This window comes from Gracilinanus agilis, unplaced genomic scaffold (genome assembly GCF_016433145.1).
Source record: "Gracilinanus agilis isolate LMUSP501 unplaced genomic scaffold, AgileGrace unplaced_scaffold37424, whole genome shotgun sequence".
Classification (NCBI taxonomy): Eukaryota; Metazoa; Chordata; class Mammalia; order Didelphimorphia; family Didelphidae; genus Gracilinanus; species Gracilinanus agilis.
Genome location: NW_025370717.1, coordinates 1160 through 13889, shown reverse-complemented (window position 1 = coordinate 13889; position 12730 = coordinate 1160). Strand labels below are relative to the sequence as shown.

At 60.5% G+C, this 12730-nt stretch overlaps 1 protein-coding gene across 1 annotated transcript; it reads right to left on the bottom strand.

The window, feature by feature from the left end:
• Positions 1 to 31: 31 nt before the first annotated feature.
• On the bottom strand, positions 32 to 11999 carry LOC123255013 (plexin-A3-like; the record flags this gene model as incomplete). The annotated part of the gene is made up of 18 exons (XM_044683886.1): positions 32 to 175; positions 290 to 529; positions 616 to 709; positions 800 to 970; positions 1656 to 1792; positions 2282 to 2402; positions 2640 to 2785; positions 2904 to 3094; positions 3291 to 3387; positions 3767 to 3967; positions 4701 to 4815; positions 6242 to 6341; positions 6426 to 6582; positions 6664 to 6787; positions 8924 to 9024; positions 9124 to 9252; positions 11054 to 11236; positions 11460 to 11999. Coding segments are annotated over 18 exons (2991 nt in total), but the record flags the coding sequence as incomplete, so codon positions are not given.
• Positions 12000 to 12730: the final 731 nt, after the last annotated feature.

Genomic DNA, 12730 nt, shown 5'->3' with positions numbered 1-12730 from the left:
GCCCAGGACAGCCCCTGCCCCGTGTCCACACCATGACGGGCTGCTTGCCAGTCTGGCTTGGCGAGTCACACAGAAGCTGAGTGTCAGAGACAGTGAGGGTGCACGGCTGGCCCCCGATCAGCACAGTGTAGTTGAGCCGGGAACTGCCTGATGCCACTGGGATGAGGTTCTTCCCCTGTGGACAGAAGGCCAGAATCATACCTGGGGGCCCAGCGCATAGCCTCAGGCAGCCCCCTCGAGCTCCCCAGGCCCTGCCGCATCTCCCCAGGGCCTGCCATTCCCCCGCCACCTTGAGAATGATATGGGAGCCCGGCTTGATGTCCAAGGTGCCCGTGGGTCCAAGGGGCTCGAAGCTGGGGTTTGGGTAGTAGGTGAAGGCCGAGCGGTCCAGGGTCCGGGCAGCCTGCACGTGATCTAGCAGGAAGCCAAACTCATCTGGATGCTCCCCTTCAGAGGGCGGGTGGGATTGCCCGTAGAAGATGCCGGGGGCCTTGCAGAGCATGACAGTGTCATTAAGCACACGGCAGGTCTGTAGGGGATATAGGGAAGGAGAGAGTGAGTGGGGAAAAGGATGGGGGGGGGGGGGAGAAATGGAGGGAGGCGCACTCAACTCACGTTGACTGTCTCGATGCCACGGTATTTGGCTCGAACTCGGGGCTCCTGGACTGTCAGCAGGTGGGTCCCAGTTACAGTGATTGTGGTACTGCCACTGTAGAAGGTGGGATAAAGGAAGTGAGGGAGCTGGGGCCTCTCACAGTGACTCTGGGAAGGAAGTGGGGCCTTGCGGAAAGACACTCACTTAAAGATGCTCCAAGCTGGTTCCAGGAGGGTGATGGTGGGATCCTGAGTGTAGGTGTAGAGCACAGCCGGGCTGGAGATGTTGGCATGGTCAATGCGGACCGTGATGGTGGCCTGGCTGGGGCCCAGGACTGAGCTGGGGGAGATGCACAATATCTCCCTGGCGCTTCTCCTAGGTAGGGAGGGAAGGAGTGGCTCAGGGCCCCACGTCCCACAAGATGCCACCCTGCCAAGCAGTCCCTCTTCCCTATGGGGGGCAAATGGCTCTCAGATCTATTCGTGCAGCCTCGGGCTCTCCCCATTCACTGTCCCCCATCACCTACCTGCCCGACGCTCCACCTAGATTGCCTCTCCAAGTCGGGTCCCGTGACCCTTCCCCCAAGCCCTCCCCTCTTCCCAGCTTCCCCAGGACACCACCACAGTCTCCCAGGCCCAACTGGACTCGTGCTCCCATTCCTCGTCTCCTTTTCTGATCTCCGCCCTACTCAATGGAATCCGATCCCAGCTCCTCCGTTTGGCCTTTTGAACACCCTTCAGAACGGATTCCAACCTTCCCAGGCTCCTCACACGCTACTCTCGCTCACATGCCCATGCTCTGGCCACATGGGTCGGCCTGCTCTTCCGCAGGGCCAGGCTGGCCCTCAGGCTGCCGAAGCATTCTTCCCTCGCCCCCAGCCTCTTTGGAGTCCCGCCGTTTCACAGGAAGCCCTCCCCAGTCCCTCCTCCTGCCCTCTTTACGTGCCCATCAGGGTGCGGGTGGTTTCGCCCACGGAAGACCAGAAACCCCTCCAGGGCAGAGTGTCTCTCATTTTTGGCCTAGGGCCATGCCCGGACTGATACTACCCAGGAATGCCCACCTCACAAACTGGCACTCTCTGTTCCTCACGGCCACAGCCACGCTGCTCCCTGCATCCAGGTGGCTGCCAGAGATAGTGAGCTGGGTACCTCCAGAGGCTGGCCCTTGGCTGGGGCTCACGTGGTCAAAAGCTGGCGTCTACAGGGGAAGGAGAGGTGCTGTGGTGGAAAAAAGCACCCCCACCCCTGCCGCCTAGCTAAGACCACCCCAGAAATCACTGAGCAAGACCCTTGGGAAAGAGAGGAAGGGAGGAGAATGGGGGAAGGAAAGAAGAGGGGAAAGGAGGGATGGAAGGAGGGGGCCAACAGGGAAGGAAGGTACCTGCTACGTGCCAGGACCTCTGCTAGGCATTTCACAAGGATTACGTCATATGACCACCCCAAGTCCTATCATAGTCCTCACTTGGAGGATGGGGAAACTGAGGCAGACAGTGGTGAAATGATTTGGTCAGGGTTACAAAGCTAGTAAGTATCTGAGGCTAGATTTGAACTCGGGCCTTCTTGACACCTAGCTGCCTTAAGGGGGGATGACAGGGGCCAAGAAAGAAGGGCTGGGAAGGCTTCAGTCTGGGGAGGGCCGCTGGCATGAGTCCTGGGAAAATCTGAGTCAAGGTGCTTGGGGGCATACCACAAAAGTGTACAGCTGCTCTGACTGGGTCCGGTAGTCTGTGGAGCAGTCGCCCACACACAGCTCCACGGGCCCTGGCAGTGGGCTAGGCACCAGAGACTCCTCCATCTCACACACTATCCTAGCAAACGAAAGGGGAGTGACAGAGTGGGTGCGAGCATTGAGGTCTCTGCTGCCCCTCTGCCAGAACCTGGGTGGGGAGGAGAAGCGGGTGCCAGCTACACCGCCCACCTTGGCTGCCGGGGACGGATGTAGGGGCTAGCTGCTCCTGAAAGGGGACGAGGGCAGGTGCGAGGAGGAGCCCAGAACCCGGGCACATGAGCATACAGACGAGGAGGGGTGCCCGTAGTCCACTCACCGCTCGGCACTGATGTAGGCAGCAGGAATGGAATTGCAGCGAACACCCGCTACCCGCACGCCAACTTCATGGTACGTCAGGCCTAGGTTCTCCCCCAAGACCGTCACCTGTGTGCCCCCTTCTTTGGGGCCCTTCACAGGGTAGATCTGTGAGAGATGGGGGCAGAGGAGGCTTGATATGAGGGGCCCCTCCCATCAGGCCTCCCCCACACCAAGAGAGGAGGAGGGCGTGCAGGTGGCAGAGCGGCCCAGGAAGCGGGCTGACCTTGGTGATGCGTGGGTGGCTGCAGCGTGGGTTCCTCTTGCTGGGGTGCATCCAGTTGCCCTTGGGTGAGGGACAGTGGGCCCGCAATTGGCACTTCTTCTCAGAAATGCACCAGCCACATTCGAAGTGGGGGTCAGCCTTCAGACACAAACCACAGCTCTCCCTCTGGGCCCAGCACTTGTACAAAAGGGCTGCAGGCAAAGGGCAGAAGGGAGTGTCAGTGACCCGCGACGGACGGCCCAGGTTCAAGGGATGAGCTCAGGGACTGTGCCCCAGGCACACGCCCTGTCCATGCCTCAGTCTCTCCCTTTGGTCAAAGAGATGTGACTAGATAACCCCTCGGGCTCCCGTCGGGGTGCAGGGAAGAAGGCGTAGAGCCACGCTCACCTTTGAAGTTGTCCGGCTTGTCAATGTAGAAGTCACCATCCCAGACCACGGAAAAATCGAGGGCCACGGCTCCCTGTGCATCTCCCTCATAGGAGTACTGAGAGGAGTTACCATGGAGACGGGGTCAGCGTTACCATAGGGATGGGGCCCGGAGGAGGGAGAGCTGGACCACTCACTCGGCTCTTCCTCTTCCCATCTCACTCCCCGCCCTCTGCTAATCTAGGGGGCCAGGGGGGAGGGTGGGCCTCTAGAGGCTTCCCCACCTGGAGAGAAGACCCCCAGGGTTTCCATGGCAACAGCAGGCAAGGCCGTGGCCTGTTACCAAGCAACCCGCCACCATCTCACATCTCCGGTGGCTCTTCCTTTGGGGCTGAGGTGGGCAGGAACACTCTGGTGACCTCCTTGGGTTCGGGCTGCAGGGATGGGCACAAAGGGGGAATCCATCAGGCCCGCCACGTGCCTCCCTCCCTACTCACCGAGGTGTTCTGGCACTGTACGCTGCTGCTGTTGAAGCGTATAGCGGGCACCCGCTGCTGCCTGCCCTGGATTCGGAAGACGCACTCGTAGTTCTTCTGCCCCGACTGGGGCTGGGGCAGGTTCTTGGCCCGAAGCGTGAGAGGCTGAACCACGCCCACGGGGATCAGGATCTCCCCACTGGGCAGGATCTCGGGGCAGCCCTGTGGAGGAGGAACAGACCCAGCACTCACGTGGCCCCGCCCTCCCTCCTTCCAGGCTGGCCGCGCAGCCGCCACTGCCACCACCACCACCGCCGCCGCCGCCAAACAGCCAGACTACTAGGTAACACTGGGAGGGGGCGGAGGCCCCGAGACATATGGCAGCCTCCTCCCCTCCCCCGACCTCCCCAAGCCGGAGGCCGGCAGGGCCAGGGGCCAAAGCAATGAAGGAAGCGGAGGTCTCTGGGGCCTCATTTCAGGAGCTCAGCTGCTTTCCGTACCGGCCTTCCATCGATCCCTTCCCAGAGACAAAAGCCCGAGCGTGGCTCTGGCCGGCCCCGGGCCCCCTGCTCCCTCTGGATGCCGGCCAGATCTAGTACCTCCCCCAGCCGCTTCCTCTGCTGCACACGCACACACAAGAGGTCTGGCTAGGGCTGTGGGCAGGAGGAGCACCGAGGAGAGGTTGAGGAAGTTGGAATACCTGAACCTCGGATGCTTGCGCTCTATCTTTCCCAGATCCCAGCCTTGCTCTGCCATGTGAGTGTCGTTAACTGCTAGCTTGGGGGGGTGGCGGTGCCCAGAGAAACGTGGGCCGCCCGCTCCCTGCTCTGAGGGTGCTCGCTGGAGAAGAGGCACCCGGAGGCCCTGAGGTGCAGCCAGGCGGGAGCGCCCTCTGTGACCACAGACGAGGCAGGGAGGGGGAGGGAGGGGAGGTGGCCACCATCACAGCTCTCACCTCGGTAGTATTGACCCGTCCCTCCTGGAAGGAGCACTCTCGGGCGTTGTCTGTGCAAATGTGGCGGTACTTACACCAGTGGCAGGGGTAGGGGCTGCTGACGCAGGACAAACACCTGGCCCGGAGAAATGAGAAGCTTCATTCGGAGGGATCACGGGACCCCAAGCTGGCAAGGACCTCAGCAGTGGAAACTGAGGCCCGAGGCCCCCAGAGGCAGACTCCCGACTAGCCCTTTGGGGCTCTTTACCATCGGGGGACGGCACATTGGCTAGAGGTGGGGCTGGGAGGTGGAGGGTTTGCTCAAACCACTGCCCCCAGGCCCGGATGCTCCCCTAAGCCGTGGGCCGTGGGCCAAAGGGGCAGCTGGGGAGGAGATAAGGCTCAGGGCCCCAGGAAGGGAGCACCTACTATGTGCTAGCATTTCTTGGGCCCGTCCCTTCATTCCGTTCTCACAGAAGCCCCTGGAAGGAGGGGAGGCTATTCTCTCCATTTTATACACGAGGAAACTAAGGCTGAGAAGGGCCAAGCGAGTTGGCCTAGAGCCACTCAGCTAGGAAGTGTCTGAGGCTGGGTTCAAACTCGGGTCTTCTTGCCTCCAGGCCCAATTTAAAGCTCCCCAAAGAGGCAGGCAGCCCACCCTTCTTTGGGAGACTTCTCTCTGCTGTTGAGCCTAAATTCGTCAGAGATCATCCAATCCCAACCCTTCATCTTACAGATGGGGAAACTGAGGCCCAAGGGAGGGGGAGGGGTTCCCAAGGCTCCTAGCTCCTAAGTGGGGGAGGAGCCAGAAAGTCCCCAGGGCTATTGGCTCTTCCTCTGAAGCCCAGCAGAACAAGGTTACAAGAGCCCTTCACGGGTCAGGAGGTGGCCCAGGGCAGCAGCACTGGGTGCTTCCTCTTCCTGTGGCCACCCCAGAACAGCTGACACCTCTCTCTGTAGCTGTAGGTCAGCAGGGACTTTCCTCTGCTACCCTCCCCCACCCCACCAACACAATCCTTGCCTCAACTTCCCCATTTGTAAAATGAAGCCACTTCTCCTCCCGTGTGAGGCGTAGGTGACAAAGAATGAGCACTGGCTTGGGAATGGCTGGGTCAGGTCTGCCTTCAAATCCTATGACCTCAGGCCATTTGCTTCCCCTCCCCTGGGCCTCAGTTTCTTTTTCAGCAGAATCAGTGGATCAGACCCGATGGCCTCTGAGGCGTCTTCTAGCTCTGGGTCAAAGATCCTCTGTGTGTGTAGCCTCGGGCAAGTCTCTTTCCCTCTCTGGACTTCCTCATCTATGAAACAGGGGCCAGTTATTAGAGAGAACAGATTAAAATATAACCGGCAAATACTGAACCAAGTAAGGAAAAATACAACAGGGCGTAGACAGTGCGAGTCTGTGGTTTTCTAAGTCTTCCGTGTATCTGGACGAAGCCCAGTATAATAATGCCGAAAAGGAACATGGGCCGAGGGGGAGTGGGGCAGGGACCAGGCCGGGCTCGCCGGCTCCCAGGTGACTGGGCTTTCCTGTGAGGGAGAAGGGGCAGAGGCCCACTCACGACTGGAAGGTGCTGCAGTTGTAGAACACGAAATCGGCCTGGGCAAACTGGAAACCAGTCTCTCGGGAGCGCAGGTAAAGCTGGACAGTGGCCGTGGCACCTGTGGGCAGAGTGGGAGGCAGCCAGTGAGCTGGGCAATGTGCCCACAACGGTGCGGCCACAGCACCTGCTCGTGCCCACTTACCCCGCCCGCTGGTGATGGCGGGGATGTCCCGCAGGGAGGGGGAGAGGCAGCGCAATTCCCCTGGGGACAGCAGGGAGGCCTCGCTCTCGGCCATGGCCTCGAAGGAACAGCTCACGCCCCCATTTAGGTCGGGCACGTTCTCCACCAACAGAGTCACCTGGGAGGAGACACGAGGATGTGAGGGCCAGGGCTCAGAGGGGCCCGAGGGGCCTGCCTCCTCCCAGGTCCTCCTCCTCACCTGCACCTCGGGCACAGTGACCGACACGTTGCTGGGCTGGACGGACACTCGGACACATTCGCTGAGCACTTCGGTGAAGCGGTGTGGCTCCCAAGCCCGAGGGCACTCCCTCTCCCGGCAGCATCTGAACATGCGTGTGTGCAGGGGGAAGGGGGAGACACGGCCTTAGACACCTGGCCTGGGCCTGTGCCAAGCCAGCCCCCTCTGAGGACCCTTAGCAAGGGGCCCCAGCGAGACCTTAAAAGCCTGCGGAGGGGGGCAGTGCCAGGCAACAGCTTGTCCCCTAGGGGCCTGAGCTGCAGACAGACGTCATCAGGGGATGGAGTTTCCGCTCCTTGGGTGCTGGTCTGGGGACATGGGGCAATCTGGGCCTACGCCAGGGCCTGGAGAACATGGAGATGGAGCAGGGAGCAGAGGCCTGCCCTGCCCTTCAGGGGTGGCACACTGGTCTGCTTAGAAGCAGCTCTTTCGGAGGAAGGGAGGCCAGAAGTCAACTCTGCTGTGTCCAGATGTTCCCAAAGTACGTGCTCCCCTTCACCCCACATACATGTGCTCACGCGTGTGCAAGCTGTCCCAGCCCATCAGTGCAGGCATGCCTAAACTCAGGCTGAGCAGGGAGGGATAAGGATGGCGAGACCCCCCCGAGGCCAGAACACGTTTAAACGGGCGACAGGGAGAAGCCAGGGCACCTCTCTGCTGAGATTCCCCGAGAGAGAGAGGCCTCTGGGAGGCGGGGAACCTGCTGGCCTTTCTCTCACCTCCAAACTGCTGCTGCCACAAATAAATGTGCCCCAAGAGCACAGCCAGCCTGGAAGGCAGGGCCACCAAAAATGGGCCTTCGAGGCCTTTCCCCCTCAACTAAAGGCCATTGCTGGTGCTGGGTTTATGGCATCATGGCCGTGGCACAGCTTCCACGACTAGGCCCAGGTAAGCCTGAGGAACAGGGTGCTGGGCCTGACCCGAGTCTGAATCTGGCCCCAGGCATTTACTAGGGGCGAGCTGCTGAGGCAGGCCTCGGTTTCCTCAACTGCTAACTGGGGACGATAACAGCACCTACCTCCCAGGGTTGTTGTGGGGGTCGAATGAGCTTGTGTCTGTAAGTTGCTCAGCACAGTGTATGTCTGTGTGTGGTGGGGTGGGGAGGCACATAGTAGGCTCTCAACAAATTCTTGTTCCCTGCCCCCTCCCCAACACCACGCACAGCACAAGCTTGACAACTGAGGAGTCGACACTTGGACCCAGGCCCAGGTCTGAGAGTGGTGGCCTTCCTACCTAGGTGTGGATGGGTGGGAGAATCCCTGCTGCCCCCCCCCCCATCATGGCAGCTCGCCCTTCCCCGAAGCTCCTCCTCGGCTGCTCAGCGGGAAGGCTGAGGAAGGCTGCCTCGGGGGCTCCCTCCCACCGGGTTCTGCTGATGGCGGGTGGGGTGGGGGTGGGGGTGGGGGGGTTAATAAAATGTTGTCTGTCTCTGTGTTCCAAAGGAAGCGTGCCCGGAGTTGGATGTGGCAAGGACGACTGGAAAAAACTTAGGAAGGATCGTGAGGCCTGGGAGCGCCCCATGACAAGCCTTCTAAAGAAATGTGCACGCTGCCAGCGAACCCCTGCAAACAGGGCCAGAGTGCCGCCCACCCCCAGCAAAGCTCAAGGGAGCGACCCCCAAGCGTGCTAGCAAAGGCCCTGGCTCCCAGCCAAGGGCAGTTCTTGGCTCTCCCTCACCCATGAAGGAAAGCCCCCAGGAACCGGCCCCAGGCATTGGGGGACAACCCCTCTGGAAGTGGCTCCCTCCTGAAATTCCTCCTCGCCCCCCCAGACCCTGGCCATGTCTGCCCTGCTTCCAAGAAGTAATCCAGGCAGCCTCCTTGGAAGAGCGTGGGCCACTCGCTTAATCTCAGAGGGAGGCAGACAGCAAAACTGACCCTGCCTGCCAGTGCTGGATACTTCAGGGCCAGGGGAAAGAGGACCTCCTGCCCTGCCTGGCTTCCTCTGTTCATGCTGCCTCGCCCATCACATGCCCTCACCACCCAGCCCGGGGGAACGTAGGCGGAGGCCAGAAAGAGGGAGGGAGAGCACAGCGGGAGAGGCAAGGGAAGGCTGAAGGCCAGGCCAGGGCCACGAGGCCTACAGAGAGAGGTCTCTCCTCCCTGAACCACGCTGTGCCCTCGGCCTCAGTCTGGCTTGTCCCCTTCCCACGAGGCCACAGCAGCCTCTTCCAACAATGGGGCGCTCCCCTGAACCCACCCCCCGACCCTGGGCAGCTTACTTGTTGTGAAGTACACACCAGCCACAGTGGGGATCCCCAGAGCCCAGGCATGCCCCACAGTGAAGATACTGCCCACATGTCTCCACAGGGACCTGGCTCACCTGGGGACAGGAGAAGTGGGTCAGAGGCAGGCCGGGCCGAAGGGCACCGGGCCTCCTGGCCTAGCCTCCTCCCTCTGCCCTCTCCCCTGGGGCAGGCACCTGCTTGTCACTCAGGAGGTAGATGTACTGATGGTCGGGGCTGAACAGCAGATCTCGGAGAATGGGTCTTCCCTTGGCCACAGGCACCGTCTCGTACAGATGGGCATCCTGGATGCCATCCACTCGAACCTAGGCCAGGGAAGAAAGGTGGGGCTGGACGGAGGGGAATGGCGGTGGCGGGGGTGGCCGGACCCTGCCCACCCCCAACCCCAGAACCGGCCTCCAGTTTCTTCCTTCTCTCCCTCCGGCCCCAGTGTCTCGGCCTTGGGAACGCTCTCACCTCCACTCCCAATCACACACTCTGAATGGGGGGTGCCAAGGCTGGAGAGAAGCCAGCGGTGTGTCAGCTAAGTAGGGCACGCGGGCAGGCAGATGCCAGGTCCGGGTCGTTGCCTGAGCACCCTGACTAAATAAGGCCTCCGACACTCCAGCTGCCCCTCAGCTCCCCCAGAAGTGCCAGTGGGAATATCTGCCCCCCGGATGACCAAAAGGGAAGGAAATACTCCTGGCTCGGTCCTCTGAGCTTCTCCAAGCCATCCTAGAATCCCCGGGAGGAGGATGCCAAGGTTGGCCAAGAACCCAGGGCCAGGAGGGAGCAATGCTAAGGGTCCCGGCTAGGAAAGGGGGTCTCCAGAGGGGGCCCACTGGTCACGGCCGGATCTCTCTGGCTAGGGCTTCTCCAAGAACGGCCACCCGCTGTAAGGTGGGAGGGCTGAAAGGACCCAGAGGTGCCTACTTCAGAAAGGGAGGGTGATCGGGGAACTGGGGGCACAGGGGAAGGAAGAGCCAAGTCAGCCAGAGACCCAAAAGGGATTGGGAGGTGTGGAGAGAAGAGGGACTCGAGCCTTTGAGCCAAGCCACCTTCCTTGGCCACGTCATGGAAAGGCCACCCTTGTTCCCCCGCCCAACCTCTTTGGAGGTCAGGAAGCAGAGGCAACAGGGGAAGAAAGGGTCACCTAAGGGTCCCAGGCCCCAGAAAGCCAAGCTGCCAGCATCAGGTATGCCGAGGGTGACTTCCACATAGGCACAGAGTCTGAGAACAAGCCTCACTGCTCGCCTCCAGTCTCCCAAGAGAAACAGACACCACGGTGTCGTGCCATCTCCTCTCTGCCTCTCCTGAAAGGCTGCTCTCCCACCAGAGCTTCCCAGAAGCCTCGGGAGCTGGCAGGCTATCCAGAGGAGGGAAGTGAAGGTGGCCCCCAGTAGGGCAGCCAGGAGTTCCAGACAGTACTAGGTCAGTTCTGAGCACTGTCAGGAGAGCAGAAGGGGGACCGTGATAAAGACAGAACAATGGCACGGAAAAGATGGAGATCTCCCCACAGTCTCTACTGGCTCTGGGCCTGCACCAAATCTCCCTATTCCTGATGCTCCCTAGTCAACTATTCCTTTCTCCCAGAGGCCTTCTATCTATGACTCATGGCTACTGCCGCCAGGACCCTGCCTCACTCCGGATAGTTCACTGGCTCCCCACGGCCCATGAGATAAAAACTCAACTGTGATTCAGTCAGGCATCACAGGCCTTCCACCGCTAGGTCCCTCCACCCCAGCCCAGACTGGCGGCTCCTCTTCTCCAACACGGGCAGGGCTTATTCTCCCGTCGTCACTTCTGTCATCTGTGCCCACTGGAAGTGCCCTCGCTCAGACTAAACCAACCCTTCCCTGCCTTCAGGGCTCACTTGTTCCCAGGAGCCGGGTCCTCATCTCAGTTCGCCCTTCTCTGGCCCCCCTGGGGACCTCCTCAGCCTTCCTTTTACTCGGCCACACTCTCACCACCTTGCCAAAATGCTGCACCGGAAACCTCTCCTTTGCCACAAGAATGGCAATTCTTCAAGATGGCGTCCAGTGTGTGGCTCCCCCTGTGCCGCTCTGATCCCAAGCCCAAGCCAGGAAGCTGCTTCCCAGGGAGCAGACAACCCCTATCCCTACGTACCTTCTTAAGGTTGCCATTGCGGGTGCCAATGAAGACAACTGAATGCTGGTGGTAGGTGTAGGCAGCCACGCTGGCCATACCATCTGAGCGGTCCTCGAGCAGGGGCAGCCCTTCGATCACCTGCAGCCCCCCCAAGGGCTGGTTGAGGACCAGGCCACAGAAATTGCCATTTATCTGCATGGGCTGGGGATGGAGAGAAGAGAGGAACTTTTCCATCCCGGGTCCTTGGAGGGAGGCGACTAAGCCCTCCTGTCTCTGAGGCTGCCTCCACTCCCTACCATTCGAGAATGGGCCAGCCAGATGCCCACCCCCTAGCCCCGTTCCTTGGAGAGGCTCCCAGCTGGAATGGGGAAGGGAGAGGCGAGTGGGGAGGGAGAGGGGAGATTTGGGTGGGCCTTGTGCTCACTGTATTGATACAGGGCAGTTCCTTATTCAGCAGCCAGGGCAGAGACAGCTTGCCCTCTCCCCGGTAGCAGGACTGGATACGGCGCCGAATGTGGGCATTGATGTCCCTGAGCGTAAAGAGGCAAAGGAGAGTCTGGCGCGGTGGGCTGGCACGGTTCTTCTGGCCCTGGGAGAAGATGGTGAAGAGCACATCCTCGTCCTCCGACACCCCCAGGGCCTGAGCCAGCCGGGGGCCGGGCTTGGCCAGGTGGGCGCTCTGTACCAGGCGGAACTCCACGCCGTCTCGGGAACAGCCAATGGGGAACTCCACGTAGGAGTAGAACTCCGAATCGCCAGCACACATGCGCACGATCTTGGACGTGAAAAATTTCTCGCCCGCCGTGTCGAGGAGCGTCTGCTGCGTATCCAACTGCAGCGTCAGGAAGTAGACGAAGGACGTGCTCCCGAAGCCGTACACGTAGTAGATGTCAAAGGCCGGGTACAGCGACAGGGTGTCTGAGGGGATCTTGATCTGTGAGGAGACAAACTCATCCTGGTACACCTGTGGAAGGGAAGGCAAAGAAGGGAAAGAAGAGGAGGGGGCAAAAGGTGAGCCAACTTGCTTGGGCAGCCTGGGGAGGGTCCAAACCCTCCACTACTCCGGCCTGGAATGGCTCGAGGAATTGTTCCTCCAGGCCCGAGCGAAGGTAAGTTCAAGCTTCCTGCAATCCCTTTCCCCGGTGCTCCCTTTTCTTCCTCGCCAGCACTTCCCACAGTCATTTTCATAAACCAAAAGCTAGAAGGGCCCTCAGAGCCCATCGAGTCCAACCTTCTCATTTTCGGAAAAGGAAACTGAGGCCCACAGGGGTATAGTACCTGCCCAAGGCCACGGCTGGGATCCAGGCCCGAGAGCCAGAAAGGCTCTCGGAGGCCATCTAGGTCAACCCCTTCATCTTACAGCTGAAGAGACAGAAAGGCCTAGGGACCTGCCCAGCGCCACAGAGGTAATCAACGGCGGAACTGGGACAAGACGCCTCGGTTCACACGCCATTCTGGAAAAGCTCTAGAACGAAGGGAGAGCGCCAAGAAATGGCCCGGCAATGCTGCACGCCAGGCAGGCACATGCAGGTACGTGGACCCAGGGGTCCTTTGGCTGGAGGTCCACACTAATTACATCTCGTCTTGTGAGATGGGACCAACTGGCTNTCGTCTTGTGAGATGGGACCAACTGGCTGGGTGGAGCTATGCTGACCGTCCCGTGTTCCCCCCCCCCCCCCCCCCCGTCTAAGGATG